The sequence below is a fragment of the Atractosteus spatula genome, chromosome 4 (assembly GCF_055471065.1).
Source record: "Atractosteus spatula isolate fAtrSpa1 chromosome 4, fAtrSpa1.hap1, whole genome shotgun sequence".
Lineage (NCBI taxonomy): Eukaryota > Metazoa > Chordata > Actinopteri > Semionotiformes > Lepisosteidae > Atractosteus > Atractosteus spatula.
The window spans coordinates 35,771,369-35,796,262 of record NC_142709.1 but is presented as its reverse complement, the minus strand read 5'-3'; the positions used below and the strand labels follow the sequence as shown (position 1 = coordinate 35,796,262).

General features: G+C 36.8%; 1 protein-coding gene across 2 annotated transcripts in view; it reads right to left on the bottom strand.

Annotated features, from left to right (window-relative positions):
- Positions 1-263: 263 nt before the first annotated feature.
- Positions 264-24,894, bottom strand: part of pdxka (pyridoxal (pyridoxine, vitamin B6) kinase a) — a 153,954-nt gene continuing 129,323 nt past the window's right edge. For both annotated transcript variants that reach the window (XM_088912850.1, XM_088912848.1), the window contains 5 exons: positions 23,024-23,069; positions 12,218-12,329; positions 10,097-10,233; positions 7,373-7,439; positions 264-4,593 (listed from right to left, as the gene is read on the bottom strand). In XM_088912850.1, the coding sequence (XP_088768976.1) occupies positions 4,481-4,593; positions 7,373-7,439; positions 10,097-10,233; positions 12,218-12,329; positions 23,024-23,069 (475 nt within the window). In that variant the 3' untranslated portion in view covers positions 264-4,480. The remainder of the gene's footprint in view (positions 4,594-7,372; positions 7,440-10,096; positions 10,234-12,217; positions 12,330-23,023; positions 23,070-24,894) is intronic.

Genomic DNA, 24,894 nt, shown 5'->3' with positions numbered 1-24,894 from the left:
TTTGTAACTAATGCAAATTTAGTCAGCTATCTATATCAGAATCTACATCTAATCAAATAAAATAGGATAACAGTATATCACACTGGTATCATAAAAGCATTGACCAAACCACTGCTCATGGCTGAGCACTGATGAGTAAACAATCTTAAATAGTACTCATTGTATGTCACTTTCTGCTCAGCACATGATTTGATACTTGACCTGCATAGGATATAGAAGATGGTTTTGCTCACAAATGCAAAAAAAACAAAGACACGCATAGGTAATATAATTTTTTTTGTTTATTGCATTATACCATATTATATAAATGTGAATTTGTACACTACAATCTTCATTGTAACATGTTATAAAATATTCAGACTCAAAAAACAAATCACTTAAAACCTTACTAAACAATCAAATACTTTCATTAAGAAAAAATAACAGAAAGCAAAGACTGTCACTGTTCAACTGGTAGGGACAGACATGGTCACAGAGAAAGAGGAAGGGGGTGCCCAACTATATATGACATCAGTAATGCAAACACCACAGAGAAGTCCCTGCTTTGAGTCACCTCTCTGTGTGAATGTGTTCCAGCTGATTCCTACATTGGTAAGTAGCTGTTAATCCAGTTCAGAAAGTTTTAATGCAGAAAAACATTGGTGCAAATTGAATTTCTTTCCATTACAGGACAATAATTTGAAAATCATGTTTTAAATCAGTTAAAATATCAGAGCTAGCAAAAATGTTGAAAAATTAAGTCATAAATCCCAGGAGCAGAGAAGATACAGTACATACAGCAATTCAGTTTTCTGCATTACTGCATCCTGTTTTGTTTATGTCTGTTAGAACTTTTGTAATGTAATGAAATCATGCTCCTTTATCCTTATTTATACTACATATTTTTATAACAACCCTCCTTATATTTACAACAGAGTTTTTTTTGCGTTTTCTTATTTGATTGTGTTATATTGATAGCTTTGTTTGCTTCAGTTGTAAAGTTGTCCTCATACTTAACTAATTTCTAATTTACATATACAGTAGATGTATCTTTACATCTGTGATATATACCAGCCTCCCTTCTTACATTGTGTATCATGAAAGTCAGGGATTTGACTAAATGTCCAATTTAGTTAGAACTCTGCCATTCTGTTAAGCATGAGAACCATGTTTAACTCTCTTAAAAACATTTTAGGAGGTTTGGATACAATATTATTCTAAAGATATAATATATTTTTTTCAAATAGGTCAACACATATTTCCAGCACATATTTAAACCACTGCATTAAAGGGACCATAATTCTTCAGACTATATCTTACTTCATGCACAGTACAAGTTATAGTATTATGTAATACAGTATATGCAAATAAATGACAGTTCTGCTTTGGACATTTCTTCCTTTATAATTAAGTTGAACCAAAAAAGAAAAGAAAATAACTGCCTCCTTAAAGATTCACCTGGACTCTGATATTTATTTTCTGGTTTTCTGTGCAAAAAATAAATTTGTATGAGACTTGGCTGTAGTATGTGTCGACTTGCCAAGCAAGTCAACAAGAAACAGTGGCCTCTTTTCATCAGCACTGGTTACAGTAAGGCCTTTTCTTCTATCCCCACATGACTCACACCCCAACCCGTATAAAGAGAAAACATGCACAGCTACAATAGAGAAAAACAGTTCAGAGGGTCAAAGTGGAAAGTGGAAGAGGAATACATTTCAGAGCTGCATCAACCTAAAAGGATTCCTGGGATTCAAAAGAATAATGTGGTCCACTTATTACAAAAAAAACTGTTCCCTTTCACACCATTGGACAGTCAAGTATAGTGTAGTGAAATTGATAGCAAAGCTTGAAAGCTTTATTCACAAGGGCACAATGGGGACTTGTTGCCCTGTGTTATAGTAACAACAGTACAACAAAAACACTAATGAAATAATGGCTTAGTACATTTAAGACACTGTTGTTAAAGTAACATTTCTTTTAAGAGCAGAGGTTAGGGCTCTGAACTGGTGATTTAAATTGGGTACAAATGTAAGTTACTTTGGATAAAATTTCAAGGTAAATATTTACATTAATAAGAATAATTTATTGAAATTTTTTATATTTAATATGAATTTTACAGAGGAAAATACAGTACTTATACATTCCTAAGTCAGCTAGGATAAAATACAATATAGTATACATTTGCTTCTACAATCAAATTTGTAGACTAAAACTTTATTCTAGAAGCACTCAGTATAATACTTGGAAAATGTGAATATAAAATGTGGAAATAAGATTTATAATTAATTTTATTTTTATTTCTTTTCATTTAATGTTATTTTTGTACTGGATTTGAAGTGTTGATTTATAAGAAATAATCATTTTACATATACAGGTGTGGCTTGGTGTGACATTCTGGTGCAGTGGTTACTTTTGCTGTCTTGCAACGCTGTGGCCCTGGGTTCAATTCCTGATCTTGGAAGCTATCTGTGTGGATATGCTCTCGTTGTGTTTTCATGGGTATCCTACAAGTGCTCTGGATTCTTCCTACTGTTAGAAGACCACAGTCCAAAGACATATTAGTAGCTTTACTAGCTACTGGGAAAATTGGCCCTGGTGTGAGTGTGTGTGACTGTGTGTGGGACTGTGTGTGTCCTACAATTGGGAGGATTGGCATCCTGTTCAGGGTGTACCCAGCCTTGTGCCCACTGCTTGCCGGGAGAAACTCCAGCTCCCCTGTGAGCATGAATTGGAGGAAGCGGTTAATAAATGAATGGATGGATGAAGGTGTAGCTTGTGACTGTCCAAGGAGCAAACAGTCTTGAGTTAATAGGCTGTGAAAGATTTGTTCACCATAAGAGTTTCTCTTTTGCATGGAATCTAAAAAAACATAAAAATGAAAATTTGTCTACACTTTGTATTAATATTTAGGAAGAACAATTGTCATTTGCAATTTTAAATCTACACAGACAACATTACATTTGCCTGAAAGAGATATATTAGATATCATTTGATATGTCAAAACAGTTATTTCTCAACTATAGTTGCAGGTTCAATGGAAAACTTCAACCATTTAAGAGACACAATTTATTCAGGTTAGAGCTCAGAATATTTAAGTTGTGCAGTGAGCAGTGTAGGTTCAAGTCTCCACTGTGAGCACTGTACCCTTGAGCAAATCACTGTACTCCAGGTGTTATAGTCCACCCTGTTATACAAATGGGTACCAGGACGGCGGGTGGTAACACTGCAATGGATCACAATTCCAGCCAATGGGCGAGTCAATGCTCCAGGGGCACTGTACAATGGCTGACCCTGCGCTCTGACACCAAGCTTCTCTCCCTGTCTGTGTGTCTGTGTCTGTGGAGAGCAAGCTGGGGTATGCAAAAAGATGAATTCCTAATGCAAGAAATTGTATAGGGCTAATAAAGTGATGTTAATACTCTCAACCTGCTAAATGCTGCAAAAGACAGGCCTTCACTGATAAGCAACTAGTCTAAAGTTTGAACTTTATTTTCCTTTATTTCTAAGACAGAGAACTTCAATGAACATCATGACATAGGAAGATTTCTGTCTAGGAATTCGAGCAGTAAATGAGAGAGAAGCTTATCCAGATTACCACAATGGTGCATTTAATACTGCATTTAAAACTATACAAATAACAATAGAATGCAGATAAAACTGTTTAAAAGTCACAGTAGAATTTTCCAGATACACCAAAAACTAAAGCATTGAATACCTAACATTGAATGCTGAGGAATAAATTATGGAATACATCAATCATAATGCAAAAGGATAAGTGATTTTTTTCAATCTAATTGAATTGAGCCTAGAAAATTAATCTATTTTAGTTTGTCTGCAAATCTCACAGCTGTGTGTGTGTTTGCACCAAACTGTTTAATATGCCATAAGGACTCTTTGCCGCTAAACTAATGGCAAAACTTTGTTGAACAATGCTATGTCTAACCAGAACATCATTCAAATAAACTTGTAATGAGCAATCGTCCTTTTAATCCAAGGTTTTGTTGTGAAGACCCAATCAGTCATAACTTCTGTGTTTACACAAAAGCAACTGCATGGTTAAATAATTTTTTATTTAAAAATAGTGATTATGCCTAAATTGATCTGCACTGGACAATAATAAAATAACAAGCTGTTATTTAGTGAAAAAATGCAAGTTGACTATAAAGGCTCTTTACAATTAAGCCAATGAAGCCTGAATAAACAATACTTTAATGGTTACAGGAAAAAAATTCAGATTTCAATATTTTCAGCCATGAGTGGACCTCCAGACCACTAGGGTAAATTAAAAATAAGGTTAATGCAGCTCTAGAGAAAAAGGGAAAGGGGACACACTATATCCAGGCCACTCCACTTCTTTCTCTTGAATATCCCACCACTAATACCCTGCTAGTTTCTGACTTATGGAAATGTTGTGCTCTGTAGTAGATCTAAGGCAATGACACATTACAGGTAAAATGTACAACATCTATACATTGTGCGGTTAACAGGGTGGATATGTTATTTATAGCACTGTGGCTTCTATCACGATTTCCGGGTTCTCTATATCCATTTTGCTCTGAACCATCCGGAGCTCCAGCTGGGAGGCACTAGGCTTCTTCCCATCTCCGGCCATAGCTGCAGAGAAAACCAAAGACATCAGCACAACTGCCCATGGTGCTCTGCCTTTGTTTTGCCCAGTGGGACTGATTTGTCCACATAAAAATCAAACAACATGTAGAATACATCGAAAACATATAAAAATTAAAGATTATCCTAAGACTACATTTTTCAATTATAGACCTTAGAGTCCTCTTCTTGTTTTCATTCTAATCCAAACTCTTCTTTTTATTCCAGAGGTGTTATATAGTGAGAAGAGAAGCAGAAGAGAAAGAGCAGGCCACTTAAAATGTTTAGAGATAAGATTACAATTACTGGTACTTAAGTTGCCAAACCAACATGTGAAGCAGTATCTTAAGACACTTTCAATGAATGATTTGTAGAAAAGTGTAAGGATAGTTTTATCTACCTTAAAATAACTGAGTTTTCCAAGAAAGAAGAATCTCTGTTGGCCTTTTTTATAGTGTCACAACATTTGTCCCATTTTAGGTTTTTGTCAATGACCAGTCCCAAGTACTTATAGTCATTGAGAGTTTCAACAGGCTGACCATCAATTGTAGTGGGTTGAGGGGGGTTTCCTAAAATCAATAAACAGTTCCTTTGTTTTTGGAACAGTTTTTGGAGAACTCATTACACCAGTTAGTAAAATAATTTAGAATGGGCCCATGATGGTATTCTGTGTCCTTTAATAAACTGACCAGGGCAGTGTCATCAGCAAACTTAATGAGATGTCTATCCGTGTGTTTGCTTATGCAATTATTAGTGTACAAAATGTACAGTAGAGGTGACAAGACACAGCCCTGTGGTGATCCAATTGATGTGTAGCGAATGTCAGATAAGCACTTCCCCAATTTTACCTGTTGAGACCTGTTAGTTAGGAAGTCTAGCACCCACCTTATCAAGTTCTCATTCACATTGAAGTACTATGAGAGTTTCTGTGCAAGCAACAGTGGTTGTATTGTGTTGAAAGCAGAGGAGAAGTGAGCAAATAAAATCTTTACAAAGGTCCATATGTTGATAAACCAGATTTAACAATGTGTTTATTGCATCATCTACTCCCCTCCTTTCCCTGTATGCAAACTGCAGGGGGTCGATGAGAGCTTGTGTGCTCTTTATGATGTGTTGCTTCACTATTCTCTCAAGAGTTTTCATTGGGAGAGAGGTGAGGGGTACTGGCCTGTAGCTGTTAAGGCCACTAGGCTTGGCAGTTGTAGAAATAGGAATAATGATGGATTTCTTCCACAGAGAGGAAATGATTTGTAAGTTTAAGGACATCTGGAAGAGAAAACGTTTCAAAGCTGATCTGCACTAGATTGTAGGACCCTACCACACACATTATCTGGACCTGCACTTTTCCTAATATTGATTTTCCTAAAAACTCTATGTACCTCTGCTGTGCCAATTCTAAAGAAAATCTCTCCAGATACACGGTGAATATCACTATGAGCTGAGGTGGTTGTAGATTTTAACTCAAAGCGGGTATAAAACACATTCAGATCTTTGGCCAGCTGTTGGCCATCCATACCATTTAACAGAAGTATAGTGCTGCCACTATGCTTCTGAGGGATATTGGCCATGCTTTTAATGCTGTGCCATGCCATCCTGGTGTCACCTGTTGTCATGGTGTTCTCTATTTTTACCCTATACTGTTCCTTAGCTTTCCTGATCTATCTCTGCACTGTGAATGTCCTTTGATGTGTTTTTAAACACGTCCTATTGCATGCAGTCAAAGGCATGCTTTTCAAAATTAAAATTACAAATTATTTAGTTCATCAGCCAGCTCTTTGTTAGTGTTAAAACCATCAATATTCACTGTGTTTCTTGAAGGATTACTTTTACTTAGAGTTATTAGAGTTAAGTTCCCCTCGACTCATTTTTCTGTTGTGAAGCAATGTACTTGCGGCACAGTAGGCTCTTCAGTAATTACCCTTAGCTTATTACTTAAATAAACTTTAATGGGTTTCACATGAATCACTGTTTCTTTGCAGAAAGATATATAGCTGCAAACTATGTCTGTGAATTTGTTTAAATTGTCAGAGGATTCTAAAAAGACAGACCAGTCCATACTATCAAAACAGCCCTGCAGACATAATGTGCTATTGGCTGCCCAGACTTTTACTTGCTGCACTTGAGCTTTCTCCCTCTTCAGTGCTGTCCTATAGGTTTGCATTAAGAGCAGAGGGCTGTAGTCGAATGAGCCAAGCAGAGGTTTTGCAGTAGGCTTGCAGTAGGATTATGAATTAGCATCAATCCTATAAGTACCATGTCCCAAAATTGCCCAAAGTACAAGAATTTAAAAAGCCTATTCTAAGGACATTGATTAGATTGACTTTCAATCTGTTGTTTTGGTTCTGTTAGCCTTCCAGACAGATTACACAGATTTGTGATGTACATACTGTAGTATAAATTGAGAGGCTTTTAATGCCAGTTTGTTAATCAAAGAAGTATCCTGAAAACTGTGTAACAAGAACCACTTAATTTGAATGACATGCTTGTAAGACCACAGGCAACATTCTACATACTGAAGGCCAATAATAATACTTATAGGGCATTATAAATCTATGAGAAGCTGTTTTTTGTTACAGTATATTCAGTTCATTTGAAAATCACAGAGCAAACAACTTTGAATAGATTCCTTGGGATTGAGCCTCTCGGATGTGACTGTAGATCTTTTAACCCACTGTGAACCTGGAGAACATTTGGAAGTTTCACAGGAAACAGAATACGACATGACAAAATGTTTGAAACATAAACATACAAATCCCTGAGTGTTTCCACTTATTTCAGATAATTTTACCTTTTGCACAAGAGATGGTCCTCTTTAAGACATGATGCATTACTGAAACCGTCTTCTCACAGGCTGTCTGGGAAAGTAAGAAAATTGATCAAAACAATAAAATATAAAATAGTAACCTTCCTAAACAAAGCAGCACATCATAGCCATGACTAATTTGCTACCTACAACATGCCAAGAGTTCATTAGAAAATACCATGTTAGAATGGTATTACCATTAGAATGGTAAGAATGGTAAGAATTGTCACAAATGACAAGTTGTGCTAAATGCAAAGGTAGGGAATGCAAACTACTGGATGAAATGATTTGAAGAACTATAGTTAACTGATTTGAATGGAAGCCTAGAAACATTATGTACTGGGAGATTGAAGTGAGAATAATATAATTAATTCTACTTCAATGTGATCCCAAGATGAATACATAACTTTCTCCACTATGATAATGCAATAGACAGATATCTTGTGTGACTGCAACCCATTGTGACCTGCTTCTACCAGGAAAACATTACAACCCGAAAGGGTGTCAGTGATGATTTCCTGAGGACAGTTATTTTCTTTTCACTACTATAAAAACATTTAAAGTGCAGTCTCACCTAAAATTTAAGCATCAGTTCAGATATGTACTCTGATTCAATTTCCAAAACAGAACACCTCCTCAGATGTACAGATTTCCTAATAAAAGGGGTGAGATGGGCTTCTGAATAGTCTTGTATGTACCCTCCAATTTGACATTGTCTTTCAATTTTGGAGTTTCACCCTTTCTATCCAAGTAAATTATTTTAAAAAGCCTGCTTTCTCCAAGCTGAATAGCTGAATATGACTGGATAGCTGAATATGAGCTACATTCAGTGTATGTGAATGAAGTTTTAACTGCAGCCTAAAAAAACTTCACAATGAATTTACAATGAATACAAAAATGTATCTTTTTTCCATTTTTAATAACAAACCACCACTGGCATAAAACTTACGAGATATGGGTTTGCCACTAATAGGTAAGAGCATTTTATTTTAAAAGTACAGAGAAAGGTTAAGCACAGGACATGTGAGGATCCTTATCATAGTTCCTAAAGGCAAAGTGCCTAAGGTGCCTAGAGATAACCCATGCAGACAAAGATAGAAAATGTGGACTCAAGACAGATGCTCAAAGCCAGAACTGAACAATGAAGCAAAAGCACTAACTGCCAAGCCACCATGTCACTCAACAAAACTCCATTTAAAATGATCCATACAGTACTGAAAAAGCCTTCAGTCTGCATAAATGGCAAACATTTTGCTCGTAGTAATCTCTGCTACTCTTACAACACAGAGCCAGGGTATTTTTGGCTCCACTTCCTTCACTAGCAGTGCCAAGAGATAAGATAATTCTCACTTCACCTTTCCTACATCAGTGCTGACAGATTCCAGCTGAGCCTATTGTTGTCCGGTCTCACAGCTTCATGTTTACTAACCTCCAGGTGGGCAGTACTTCCAGCGACATCATTCAGTCATTCACCAACACTTTCACTTTAGACCAAGCATTTTGCACTCTTTCACCTTACCATTTATTTTCTCATTCACAATTCACACACTCGGGCATAACAAGACATAATATGGTTGAAACACTCTGGTTTTTAGATACTTTCTCTGGGCTCCTAGATCTGGCATAATAATAACTGGGCTCCTAAAGTTATTACCCTTCTGTCGAAGAGTACAGGTCTTCTCCACCTGTTATAATCTTTCTCAGAAACACACCACACCATTCATTCTCACAAATAACGAGCTGGCAACACCTCCTGAGTATTTTTTTATAAAATCAAACTATATTATTTGAGGTACTGAAATACACAAAACATGATCTCATAAGATATTTGTTAAAGTTAATAAACCAAATCATATATTTTACTTAATTGTAAATTTCTTAGCACTCATATGAATTCCTTTCCAAACTGCTTATACCAATAACCTGTTTGCAAACTATACATGGTATTAAACATTATACATGTATCTCACAGATTACTTAAGATAACACAGGACAGCACCCTGGGCGGGAAGCCAGTGATGCACAGCGTGTGCATATGCTCACATACACAATAGAAAAATTCAGACATATAAATTAACATAGGCAGCATGTGTTTGGGAGATAGAAACTGGAGAGAACCCATATGTACACAAATGCACAGAATACACAGAATTGCACCAAGCGCCAAGAGCCCTAACTGAAGTTCTAGTACAACTGCTGTACTAACACAATTCTTGTTAAATTGACAAAATATAGCATTCAAGTCTAATTGTACATTATTGTCAATATAGAATTGAAATGTTGCAATATATTTCAAAGAGTTTCTTCTATTTTAATTTCAACTTAATGAAAAAATTGCACAGTGGCTATTGGTTTATTAGGTCACACTGAAAGTCAGGACCTCCGTTTAATGTCTCATCCAAAACAGCACAGCACTGTCACCAGTCATTACTGAGATGCTGGTTTGCAAATTCTAGTCTAGAGCGAAGAATGTTATCTATTGGTCCACCAACACTGGAAACCAATCCCAGTACTGACCAGGCCCATACTTGCTGTGCTTCCGACATCTGAAGAGATCAGGCTAAATGGTGATAATGCTGCTGTGATATCAATAAGCCACAAATGTATCATTTTATACTTCATCAGGGATATAGAATATTTAAGACAAAAATGAAAAGAAGAAGAAAAAAGAACTGAAAAAGTGATGAAATGAGAGAATGTATTATTTACCTTCAGATCACTGGGGTGATGGTGAGTCCAGGCCAGCAGCATAGCAGCAAATAAGTCCCCTGTGCCAACGAACACTGCATCCACTTTGGGAATTTCCATACGGATCCGCTGGGTCACTTTTGTACCATCAGGCTTAACTGAGACAAGATTATAACAGGATAGTTTCAGACCAAGATCACACTCCAAATGTGAAGCTTCAAAGAGCACATGTGCTGCTGGCTAGTTAACTTTACAAAATTAATTTTAAACCAGGAAACCACAAGACAAGTTTTTCTCATGAAATACGGAAATAGGCCAAAAACTGTAATGAAAATGTTCCTCAACGACTTGTTTTTCATTTTTGTTAACAAAATCAAAACACTCATGAAAATAATCCACAATGATGATGATGAAGACAAAATTGCTTTGCATTTTTTTTTTAGTGAATTAAGATAAGACAAAATGACCTGTTTGAGTAAAATTCATACTGAAATGAATTTCGCCACATGAGGTTCACTGTTTGCACATTTACTTTCTGTCTGGCAAACAGCAGAATGGCTGTAATGGGTGTAATCCCAGGGCTGTATGTGAACTGTGCAGTCTTTAGGGCTACTGCTGTGTGAGAATCACAAGTACTGGAGTGTGCCATTTTCTCTCTTCTTCTCTTTAGTTTTCTAACTGTTCTCCATTTCCAGCTAGTCTTTTTGACACATAATGTCATGAATTCATATTATTTGTTAATTGATTGGATAAACAATGAGATGTATATGCTGTACTAATTAAATTAAACGTAGAGCACTTCGCTTAGAAAAAGAAAAGCTGTGGAGCCGTAAGAAATGCTTGTGGCACTCCATGCTTTGAGCAGGAAGAAAAAGATCTGGACTTCATATAGGATGAGCAAACCAGGAAAGGCTATTGTAAAACATCACAGAAGATAAAAAGAACATGGCTACATTATGAGTTGAAAAATACAACAAGTTCCATGAGTTGCAGTACCCAAACATTTTTCTACCGAAAAGACGTCCACTTTTAATATTGTAGCTAGTCAACAAATTAAAAACAAAACTAAGTTAACTATTTTACAATTTATATATTAAGAAATTACTATTTGTAACTGTATCTTGGCTAGAGATTAATGTGTAAGAGGTAAGTTTTAAATTGTGAGAGTTGGTCGAGCACAGTGTGCACGCTGCATTTCATAAAGGCATTAAAGTGAAAATGTACTGTACATTTCACAATATGTAATAGCTATCAGAAAAGAATGTTATTTAATTACATAGTAGCTTGTTTATGTGGCTGTGTATTTAGCTAACTAAGAAAATATTATCGTAGTGCCATTATCTTATAGCTCATGGAGGCATTCCTTCTTATTTTTTCAGAAGAGTATGTGTGGAGTGAAAGGATTGTGACACACCTGAAGCACAGGCCTGTCACTGTGTTAGCATGTTACTAGCACAATGTCATTAGCACTTATACAACACTCTTACACTATGGTAGTCTTTTAACAAAAATATTATGGCATCAAAAGGGCTAGCTATTAATAATATTATACCAGTGAGTTAAAGATGTATTACTTGTACTAATCCATGCCCAATCAGTGTAAGCACAACAATCCTGTAGTTGCCCACATCTCTCCTCCAACAATACATTGCTACCTTAAGAAAAGCTATTTTCAATTTCTTGCATTCCCCAAGTTAGCCACTGCAGTCACTCTGCAGTCCCCTCAGAGAAGTCAGACAGGCCATTTATATATGTTTTTAAAACTGTTGTTTTAGTCTTATAAAAGCCACAATATGACAAAGAAGTACTGTAAAAATAGTACTTATTCAGCTTTCATAGTATAAGAGTATAAAACTGTTTTTCTAAAAGAGTGACATGAGTTGGTTACAACAGATTGGCATGGTAAAAACCAAGAAACAGCAGGTGGACATGAAAACACTGTAATGTTAGTTAAATAACTACATTTGTATTTAATTATGTGGTGCTGGAGGCTGGTTTACTCAGAAACCCATCGCTAAGTGCCAATTTTGAAGTGAATTGACTGCTCCCATCATAAAATCCTCTGTTTTTCCAAATAAAGAAAATAAAAAGCTAGTATGGGACCCTTGGAACAATCTTGCTAGGCATGATTAAGGATCTCACCTTTCTTTTGGCTTCCCAGAGCAATCAGGTAGTTTACTCCTAAAGAGGAAGGCAGGTCTGAACTGGTGATGACCACAGTGTCCGGTCCCATGGCATGAAGCAGGTCCATTACCTAGAGGGATAAGAGAGGTCAGTAGTCTGCCTATCCATGCTAGTGCAGGTTGCACTCTCTCATTGAAAGAGGTGTCAGGAAACTGCCCAGAGTAGTCTGAATTAGTGTGTCTCACCCAAGACTTTACCATTTATCATTCTATCTCCCTTTGAATAAGACATCTGTCGCTTTCAGTGCCCTTTTACACTGAGAATGAGGTGTGAGAATCAGTGCAACTGATTTCTTGATCACATGTAAAATGCATTTCTGATATTTATTTTGCTTCTGGAGTGATTTCCCACTGCCATCAGTAGTCTTAGCTGATTTCATCACTCCAGATACTTCTGCCGCATCACATACAAACAAGACATAGCATGCAGCAAAACTGCATCATATTTACTTTATATTATTTTTACACATTTGAAAGTGGCAGTTATATTTTTTTTTCTGTGAAAAGGCAACAGGGTCTAGAAGATACAGTGACTATCAAAAGTATTCACCTCCTTGGACTTTTACACATTTTACTGTGAAATGTGAGCGTATTTATATGGACTTTTTGCCATTGATCGACATAAAACATTCTATATTGGCAGTGAAAACAAAATTCTACAGATCTTCCTGAATTAATAATAAATATAAAACAGAAAAATAAGTTATTGTATAACTTTTCACCCCCTTTACTATGCCACACCTAAATAGGCTCTGGTGCAACCAAACATCTTTAGAGGTTAGAAGATTCTATGGACTGATGAGACCAGAATTGATCCTTTTGGTCTCAATGGTAGGTGCTACAGATGCAGCCATTCAAAATGAGTGAGGTATTACGCGGCATACCCCGGTGGGCGTGTCGCAGTATCACGCGGTATGACGCAGTTAACGTGGTGTCACGTGGTTAACTATCCGGCGTCGCCTTGTAAAACCGCCAGGGGGAGCTTAACCTCTCATGTACAGCATTTGAGCCTTTAAATTTGAACTGTGTATTACAGCATGTTAATCATCAGTCATTAAAATGTTGGTATATTTTATGAAAGCAAGATTGCTCAGTTGGACAAAAGTACACAACCTACCTTTATCAGAAATATTTATGCATCAAAGCCTTTACTGAAGATATTACTAATAGTATTAATAATGGATGACTTTGGACAACCTGTATACTTTCTAAAGTATAATTTCTTTAGCACATTTGTACAAGCACTTGGAATCTGTCCAAGCCATACTTTGTCAGGCATTTTGTTTTACTTCAACGGGCATAAAAACTTCCTTGCTTTTAACAGGGCGTTTCATAATTTCTAACTACGAAAATGATTTAAAATGCGACACCTATCATTCAACTAGAGCTTAAAATATCACAAGGATCCTCAAGAGCACAGCAAAGAGTGTATTAAAAGACACTTGTATTTATCAACGCTTTCTTTTCCGTATACCAGATTTTATGGAACCACTTCAGAGGGGTGTCAGCCAGTCAGATTCCAGGAATCGGCACTTTAAAGGAAAAATACACACCAGTATTCCATTTCTCCCTAACGATTTTAAGCATCGAAGTATTTAACTAGCATGTGAAATAGCGTGTGAAAAAGTGGTAGTTTTAAGCTTTTCTGCTAATATAATATGGAATCGCGTATCTAAAGAATTTAATAACGGTATTCGTGTGCTGCGACAGGGCTGTGTAGGGCTGTTTCGCCTGCCTGTTCATGCGAGCTGTCTTGTAGTCGACTGGTCTAGGTGCGTGACTACCAGCTGGCAGGTTGTGTGTTTGAATCCAGCTGGTGCTAGACTTTTCTTTTAACAAACATTTCTTCGAAAAAATAGAATAGCGATATTATGGACAATCAATTGACTTTTATATTTCAAAATATCGCAACATGATCGATATTTGCGATATTTTGAACATATCTTCCCTTCTGACAGTGGTTCCTGCTTCTATTGTGTGTGTGTGTGCAACAGAGTAAATTTTTATAGAGAAATGGAGGCTGGACAGTATGCGTCACAATATAAACATTTATATTGATTTAAATCGTGTTCTGATTTAAATCGCAAACGCGTGTTTAATTATATGTGTTTTTTAATCATAATCAGGCTAATGCAACATAAATTGATACAGTATCTTTGTCTTCTAAGTATCTTAATAAACTTTCAGCATAGCTTTCTACCCGTCAAGATTTATATTTCTTGGGATTTTGGGATCAAATGTGGAAGGATTAGATTATAATCGTTTTTATTTGTCTAACAGGAATGTTTTGTTTGTGGACAGACTGTTAGACAAGAGGAAAAGACCGCCTCCTCCTACGAAGCATTAATCGCGTATCTAAGGAAAATTGCAGTATACCTTTGTTCATGCACATCATTATACAGTACAGTATCTCAATTTGTATTTCGATTAAAAAAAATCGTTTGCCCAGCCACTACTGTTGCTATTGTTTTTATCCTGTAAAGCGTTTCCTTTTTCTGCGTTTTCCATTTCCTTTTTCTGATCACTCGCTTTCTGGATACACATCTCACCTGTCCTGTTCTTTGTTTTCCTGGTTTGCTGATTATGCCTGCTGCGGTCCACTCCTACCCTCACACCTAAAGAATACTATTTTAAATTTCTTGGCGCAGTTCATTAACCCTTGTATGTGCTGTCCGCGCCGAAAATGCAATTAAAAAAAACGCGCTCAAAATACAATTTATAGCTTAATAAGATACACTCCACAGGCAAAATTAAAGACAAAATTAAAGACGATTAAAATCTGTAATCTTTCCACTTGTACTGTGAGTCATCGGACAGTTTCTGCTTTGTGTAAGGATGGTGAGAAAGCTGTGCTCAATGTATTTAAGGGACTTAAAAGTTAAAGGAGATGCTTCATATTGCTTGACTAATTTTAAAAACCAAGTTATAAATGCAGACGCTCCCTCGGTGCCGCGCCGGGTGTAAATATCAAAGTATACATTCCCAACAAGAATTGTACCCATCTGTCATGCAAATAAAACACCTTGAATTGAATTGAATTGAGGGAGAGAGGGGGGTAGTGGGACAGAGATACTGTAGACAGACTCAAGGCAAATAAAATACTTATGGGTACGCAGGCATTCACGACAGCAACATACGAAACGTTTGCACGTACTGTATAGTTAAGTTATTACTTGGTTTTCAAAATGCAACGAAATACAATATTGTTGTTGCTGCTGTTCTGGTTGTTTTTATCCCGTAAAGCGTTTTGAGAAGCCACCTTTAAAGGCGATATATACTGTAAAACCGCTGATTCTTATGGAATGTGTTCCGCAGGAGATTCAAATTTTTATTTATTTATTTTTTAATCGCGTATCTTAGGAAATCTCAGTATAACTTTGTTCATGAACAGTGGCATGTTACATTATCATTCGTTTTTTAACAAGGCTCGCCAGCTAATGTGAATCGAAACCTGTCTTGCTAGCTTTTAAAGTCGTGCATGTGTAAACTGTACTAGAGGGCATGCAAGTTACTCTGCCCCTTTCAGCTGCAGGGAGTCCCTCTGCTGCAACACACAGCAGACAGAACGGGAGACTATTGCCTTTCATATCTGACTCCAGTGAAGTAAAAGGGGTGTCTAAAGGGGTGATTTCAGACCACATTCTAGTTACTTTATTTTGTTTACTTTTAACATTTTTGTAATTTACAGTAGATGTCACAATAGAAGCCCGAAGCCTATTATACTCAGTCTAGCCTTGGATCCTCTGAGTCCCATGACTCAGTCTTGTCTGTTTTCCTAGAATAAAACCAGTTAAGTCTTGTGTACTATGCAATTTATATTTTCCGATTCCATGCACTCCCTTAATGTTTAGAGTTTACTATATTCTCCAGACTCAAACACATAAGTACTAATAGCTCTGTCCCTTTAGGAGACTCTTTGCAGTACTGTGTCCCACTACCCCCATGAATTCTTTAGGTTGGGTCTAATATTTTCCAGTAATATACAGAATGGGATACAAAATGCTGTCAGGCAGGTAACAGAAAAGAGAAAAATATAAATATTTCCATTTTACAGACGTTCACACATTTATAACATTTTGGCTCAATAAAAAGCTAACCCAATAATTAAATGTGATAAAGTATAGTTTGGATGTTTATACATTCATGTTAATCGTATTCTTGTTTTATTTCATGTTTCATTTGCTAACTTAGAGCATATTGTGCAATGAAGAATAAAAAAGCTGCATGACAAGTGACTTCCTTCTCTCAGTGGAAATTAAAAGGTAGCCTGATAAATTATAATAAGACAGTAAGAAAGGTTCCAATCAGGAGGAGACAATTCTTTCCATTTTTTTGTTTGATTGCTGTTAGCAAACTGATCTGAGGATCTACTCCAGCTCTTTCTCTTTTTATCATACAGTAAATCTTATTTTCTTGCTTTCTGAAACACAATATAACAAAAAATAACCTCACAAACTCAAAGAAAAAATCCTTGCTCCCCCCCCTTCCCTTGGCAGTACTTCCTCCCATACTTTTAACTAAGGGCATCTAAAATACTGTCAAACAGCTACAATGGTATCTCTGTACAAGGCTTTGACTGTGTCAATCACAGCACCTACCATTCCCTTACCAGCAACAACATGGATTCTAACACTCAGACATTAAAAAAAGTCAGGCCAAGAGAGAAAATACCGAGCTTTACAACATGCGGTACCAGTAACATTTTACCCACAGTAGACTCACCAACCAGATGTGTTTCAGTTTCTGTGATAAGCCTAGATTAATCATATCCTCTCCTCTAGTAGGAGCACCAAGTGTAAACATGTAACGCCCCTATTAAAAATAATGGCAAAACAGAAGTTCACTCTTTCTAGAACATACCTTCCTATGGACACTCCTAAAATGTATAAAATAGTGTCCACAGCATCTCATAATAGAGGCAAATGGGGAACTTCAAACTCATTTCATACAATGCCATCCATGAGGGGTTAAATACACCCTGAGAGAAATTAATTTCTGGATAATTCAACGGCTGTGATTTCTGGAATATGTATTATCCCAAATATTTTCAAAAGAAATTGAATCATTTCAATGAATCTGTGCCATTCAAGTACCTGCTCCAGACAGTTACCACTGCTAAGGGTTTATATGAAGCTTGCATTAAAAGACTTTAAAAAAATGTCATGTTCCCATAAAAAAGTCATGCCTTGGAGTATAGACCCCCAAAGGAATGCCATAGACTCAAACTGCAAAATAAACACATACAGAAAGAAAGTATTTGTATTGTGATTGCAAATCCTGGTATGAGTGATTGGTATGACTTTCCTCATTACAAATCTCTTATTAGAATTTAAATTTCTCTGTAACTCCAGGTCAGAACAGAGAAAATGTAACTGCCTTAAGGAGTTTACGATTATGAAAAATAGAAGGATAAGCATGATACGTATGTCTTCTGTCATTTTCTAAGTCATGTTACTGAGCACCAAATCTTATTGAGAATATGAATCCATTTAAGGTTTATACCATTAAAGTAAAGGTTTATTCCATGCTGAAAATGTTTGTACCAGACTTTTTTGAGCCCTGTTTAATTGTGTCTGAAGTCTGATGTTGTAAATTTTATTGTTAAAAAGATCCATGAAAATGTCACTACTAAAGTTAGCTGGTACTGTTGGTATTGTAAGTGGCAAGTAGAGCTCATATTTTAGATTTTGTGTAGTTGCTAGCTTTGAACTGCGTGTTGGATGCACATGAATTGAAGGAATGGGCAAACATAGCTGATGCGGATCCACAGAGCCAGCATATTAAGATGTTTATAATTAGAGGCAATTTGTTTAAATAACTAGGTATGGATACTGATGTGCAAGAGAGGTGGAAAGGCTGTTTCCTTAAGATATAAAATATTTTAATAAAATAATAAAATATTTTATTCTCAGTGAGATGCTGCCATTTCATAGTGGGTTTCTAACACTGTGTATAGTTCCATCCACACAGTGCCTTTACTTCCATTTCTAATCTCTTTATCCAGTACAGAGGATTTGGAGCCTATCCCAGTAAGCGACGGACACAAGGCAGAATACACCCTGGACATAGCGCCAGTCCATCACAGGACAGACAGACACAAACACACACACACCAGGGCCAGTTTAAATCTAACCTCAGAACCTTTCTTTTCAGAAGACTTAGTGTCTGTATCTGCTTCATTTTCTAATTTTGGTAGCACCTCTAACTGCTTGTCTTTCTTATATGCATTTACTTTGTAATCTGTGGTCCTTTTATCTGTTTTTACATCTACTGTATTGCTTTGAGATGCCACCTTTAATGGTGATATATCAAATAAAGTTTTTTATTATTGTTATAGGGAAACATGATCAGATTTAAAAAGATCTAAAGTATACTAGTTTGTCACTCTTCTCATTCCCTTTGCTAAATGACTTTTCATACTAATCTGATCAATCTAACTGCCAGTTTTCTGTGCTTTCTCTATCCTGCTAGATTTGCAATTATTCTGAAAATTTTCATCTTGAAATAACTCATTTCTAAATACCTTTTTCACTGTTAACATCTTGCAGCAACTCTGCGACAAAATATACACTCTGACAGTTCATCCTGCTACCAACATTAAATAAAACAAATCTTAAGATTTCTATATTTATGTCTTTATTTAGTGGTTTCATTAGTGACAAAGGCTAAACTTTCTTGGAAAAATGTCTTTTATGTGTTGCGGAAAAAACTGACTCGCTTTAACAAAATATGTTTACAAATCCTTTCACCTGGCATTTTCGTAGTTAGAAATTATGGAACGCTCTGTTAAAAGCAAGGGAGTTTTTATGTCCGTTGCAGTTCTTTTGCAACATGAATATAATTATATCGTTATTAATTTCTTGAGATACGCGATTCCATATTATATTCCCTTTTAATCAAATTCTAAAAGTATGCTTGTTGACTCCGGTATCGCGTTAGTTAAAGACTTCGATGCTTAAAATGTTTAGGGAGCAATGGAATACTGGTGTGTATGTTTTCTTTAAAGTACCGAGACCAGCCATATACTGTATGTTTAAGTTCTAAAATTAATATCGTTTATGGACTTCACACGCGTTGCAGTATGCTCCTATTCTTTTTATGCTCAGGCACTAAGATTTCCCTTCTGCTTTGTGTAAGGATGGTATCAAAAGCAATCTTAAGTGGTGAGAAAGCTGTGCTCAATGTATTTAAGGGACTTAAACGTAAAAGGAGATGCTTCATATTGCTTGACTAATTTTAAAAACTAAGTTATAAATGCAGACGCTCCCTCGGTGCGCTGCTCTGGTGCGCCGGCTCTTACACAGTGCCTGTCTGCCGTAAGCATTACAATATACATACCCAACACTGCTTGTACCCATCTGTCATGCAAATAAAACACCTTGAATTGAATTGAATTGAGGGGAGAGGGGGGGAATACTAAAGACAATACTGGCTCAATACCAATACGGGCTTTGACGTGCTAATGCGTTGGTTTAACAGTCCGGGTGTGGCAGGCTTCCAATGTCAACTCGACTCGATTGGAAGACAATGAACGTATTTTAGCCCTAAATGAATTAATAGCAAACATTTCAGAGAGCAATCACGCTGTGTTTATGTAGAAAAAGCGATTAGGTTTATGAGCAATCTAATTACCTATTCGCTTAAAACACTATATAAAATAAAGTTTATTAAGAGATGAATGATCAAAATGTTGATCATACAAAAATGTTAAAAGTAAACAAAATAAAGTAACTAGAATGTGGTCTGAAATCACCCCTTTAGACACCCCTTTTACTTCACTGGAGTCAGATATGAAAGGCAATAGTCTCCCGTTCTGTCTGCTGTGTGTTGCAGCAGAGGGACTCCCTGCAGCTGAAAGGGGCAGAGTAACTTGCATGCCCTCTAGTACAGTTTACACATGCACGACTTTAAAAGCTAGCAAGACAGGTTTCGATTCACATTAGCTGGCGAGCCTTGTTAAAAAACGAATGATAATGTAACATGCCACTGTTCATGAACAAAGTTATACTGAGATTTCCTAAGATACGCGATTAAAAAATAAATAAATAAAAATTTGAATCTCCTGCGGAACACATTCCATAAGAATCAGCGGTTTTACAGTATATATCGCCTTTAAAGGTGGCTTCTCAAAACGCTTTACGGGATAAAAACAACCAGAACAGCAGCAACAACAATATTGTATTTCGTTGCATTTTGAAAACCAAGTAATAACTTAACTATACAGTACGTGCAAACGTTTCGTATGTTGCTGTCGTGAATGCCTGCGTACCCATAAGTATTTTATTTGCCTTGAGTCTGTCTACAGTATCTCTGTCCCACTACCCCCCTCTCTCCCTCAATTCAATTCAATTCAAGGTGTTTTATTTGCATGACAGATGGGTACAATTCTTGTTGGGAATGTATACTTTGATATTTACACCCGGCGCGGCACCGAGGGAGCGTCTGCATTTATAACTTGGTTTTTAAAATTAGTCAAGCAATATGAAGCATCTCCTTTAACTTTTAAGTCCCTTAAATACATTGAGCACAGCTTTCTCACCATCCTTACACAAAGCAGAAACTGTCCGATGACTCACAGTACAAGTGGAAAGATTACAGATTTTAATCGTCTTTAATTTTGTCTTTAATTTTGCCTGTGGAGTGTATCTTATTAAGCTATAAATTGTATTTTGAGCGCGTTTTTTTTAATTGCATTTTCGGCGCGGACAGCACATACAAGGGTTAATGAACTGCGCCAAGAAATTTAAAATAGTATTCTTTAGGTGTGAGGGTAGGAGTGGACCGCAGCAGGCATAATCAGCAAACCAGGAAAACAAAGAACAGGACAGGTGAGATGTGTATCCAGAAAGCGAGTGATCAGAAAAAGGAAATGGAAAACGCAGAAAAAGGAAACGCTTTACAGGATAAAAACAATAGCAACAGTAGTGGCTGGGCAAACGATTTTTTTTAATCGAAATACAAATTGAGATACTGTACTGTATAATGATGTGCATGAACAAAGGTATACTGCAATTTTCCTTAGATACGCGATTAATGCTTCGTAGGAGGAGGCGGTCTTTTCCTCTTGTCTAACAGTCTGTCCACAAACAAAACATTCCTGTTAGACAAGAGGAATTGAAAAAAAACAATTTTGTCAATGAAAACCGGTGTGTGTGTGTCTCCCTGCTGGATGTCCCTCTCACAAACTGCTGAATGAATAAAATAATTTTATTGAAAACGCGTTTGCGATTGTCTGGTATTTAATTTGGTCCCTTTTAACTGTTTTTCGATCTACTGTATTGCTTTGAGATGCCACTTTTAAAGGCGATATGTAAAATAAAGTTTTTTATTATTGTTATAGAGAAACATGATCAGATTTTCCCTGGTTCAGATAAAAGTTCTAAAGTGCTACACATAACTTTCTTAATTCGATGTATTTAAAGCAGTGAACTACTGTAGGTGTCACATAACATTCAGAAATACAATCACGTATTTGACAAATAAAAACGATTATAATCTAATCCTTCTACGTTTGATCCCAAAATCCCAAGAAATATAAATCTTAACGGGTAGAAAGCTATGCTGAAAGTTTATTAAGATACTTAGAAGACAAAGATACTGTATCAATTTATGTTGCATTAGCCTGATTATGATTAAAAAACACATATAATTAAACACGCGTTTGCGATTTAAATCAATATAAATGTTTATATTGTAACGCATACTGTCCAGCCTCCATTTCTCTATAAAAATTTACTCTGTTGCACACACACACACAATAGAAGCAGGAACCGCTGTCAGAAGGGAAGATATGTTCAAAATATCGCAAATATCGATCATGTTGCGATATTTTGAAATATAAAAGTCAATTGATTGTCCATAATATCGCTATTCTATTTTTTCGAAGAAATGTTTGTTAAAAGAAAAGTCTAGCACCAGCTGGATTCGAACACACAACCTGCCAGCTGGTAGTCACGCACCTAGACCAGTCGGCTACAAGACAGCTCGCATGAACAGGCAGGCGAAACAGCCCTACACAGCCCTGTCGCAGCACACGAATACCGTTATTAAATTCTTTAGATACGCGATTCCATATTATATTAGCAGAAAAGCTTAAAACTACAACTTTTTCACATGCTATTTCACATGCTAGTTAAATACTTCGATGCTTAAAATTGTTAGGGAGAAATGGAATACTGGTGTGTATTTTTTTCTTTAAAGTACCAAGACCAGCTATATACTGTATGTTTATGTTCCAAAATTAATATCGTTTATGGCCTTCACACGCGTTACAGTATGCTCCTATTCTTTTTATGCTCAGCTACTAAGATTTCCCTTCAGTGGTAAAATTCAATATCTACAACGGGCACAGCAAAGACGTTTACTGTACTGTAAGTCTTTCTACGACAGACCAACGGACCACGAGTGCCCCTGTTGGTCAACCAATCACGTACTGCCGTGCCACGCGTCATCTTGCGTCACACTGAGCGACGCCACCTGCGGTACGTGTCTGTAACGCGCACTTTGAATGGCTGCATCTGTATGTTTGGTAAAAACTTAAGAAAGAACACCATCCCTACTGTGAAGCATGGTGGTGGCAGTATCAATGGGGAAGCTTCGCTGCATCAGAGCCTGGCAGACTTGTGAAGATAGAAGGAAAAATAGATGCAGCAAAGTACAGAGAAATCCTGGAGGAAAACTTGCTGCGGTCTGCAACAGACATGGGATGTGGGAGAAGATTCATCGTTCATTGCATGTGAAAATCAGAGACAGAGTATAAACCCACCTCCACTGCTTCCTTTTCTGTGCTGATCTTCTTCCCTGTGAGCAGCCTGGAACACAAATGCAGACAAGCTGAACATGTCTAAAACACAATACACTTGTCATTCACAAACAAACATCTGGACTGTCACACTTCTCTTCTGAGCATGTAGGACAAATACCTATCACTCACAAACTACAGTGCCAAGAAAAGGTTTATCTTTATCAAATAAATATGGAAATTAAGTAGATAAACAAGGACATTTTATACTTTTACCAAGACAGCCTTCTTGAATTAAAACTAGTTTTTTATGAAAATATCCAAAAGGGTTTGTAGTAACCAATTCCAAATCTCTCAAATTTTGTATGAACTAAACACACATTGAGTAATAAAGATACAGGGAATTGGGAGTAATCCCAAGAACTGCAGGCCACTCATGCCTTGCCAGAGATGACTGTTAAAGACTTACAGTAACTATCAAAAAACATCCCAACCATCAAAGCATGGTAGTGGAAGTGTGATGTTTTGGGACTGCTTTGTTGAGTGTGTAAAAAAAACTGTATATCTGTAACTCACAAATGAAGTAAGGTGTATCCTAATAATAAGACATACATAACAAAAGATGTTAAACACACCATGAATCTGATGAAGCTTGGTTTAAAGAATAAGGAATGAATTAGAACTAGAAGGGAAATTTTCAGAGGGATAACAGGCACATACAGTAAGCAGCATTTGGGGGATGTAGAGTATTTAAAGTTAATAACCTAGAAAACATCATGAAGAGAATGACAGGAAGGTCTTCACTCAGGAAATCAATTGTCACTGATAATAAACTTGAGTTTTCAAGTGAATGGAATATTTTTGACAAATGTTTAAATATCTTAAGTCAATTTAACGTAACAGTTCAAATGGGGTTGTAATTATTGTAAATGAAGATATGAATAGTTAAAATTGTAAAAGTATTGTATACTTTCATAATGAAACTATAATGGTCCTAATAAATTAAATGCATTTTATTTTCAAATTTGTTGCTAGACAATTAGCTCCAGTGTGGCACCATTTTTTTCAAGACCCTGCTATCATTCAAACTACTGACCACCTAATTTGTGCAACTTTCAATTCCACAGATCCCTTAACCACTCATAGCCACCATCCACAACAAGCTGGTGCATAACCTGCAGTATAACACACATAGCCCCTCTGTCCATTTCAAAATAACCCAGAAAACGTCATGTATATCTCACAATCTTATTACATCTCATGCAGAAAATACTCTTCCATTCATACCCGTGAGAGAAGACTGTTTCAAGGAAACTGTTACGATCCCTGCCTCCCGGCAACGGAAGAGGCAGAAGAAGGCGTAGCCTTACCCCATCAGTTTACCTATCAGTTTTCTTATTCACCACCACACCCCCGTCTCATCTTGTACTCAAACACCTGTCTTTCCCTACCTCCTTGCTCAGTATTGGTTTTCCTTTCGAGTTTCCTGGTTGCGCTACTCCTTCTTCTATCTTGTACCATTCTTGGTTTTCGGATTACAGATTTTTCCCCTTTGACGACGGTTTTTCGGATCACGGCTTGGCTTCGGTACTCACGCTCTGTTTTGGATCTCTGGCTTCCCCTGGACTCTCGGATTGCTCTATTGTCTACGGTTTCGGATCACGCTTTGGCTTCGGTAACTCATTCCCTATTTGGATCTCTGGCTTCCCCTGGACTCTCGGCTCGTTTCCTCGACTACAGCTTTCTTTGGATCACGGCTAGGCTTTATCAGCTCCTGCAAGTGGGTTCATTCACTGGTTTCGGTTTCTCTTACCGAATCATTAACAGAAACCTCAGAGTAGTGAGGATCTAAATGTCTTTAAACCAATAGTTTCCCATTTCCCCACTCTCAACTA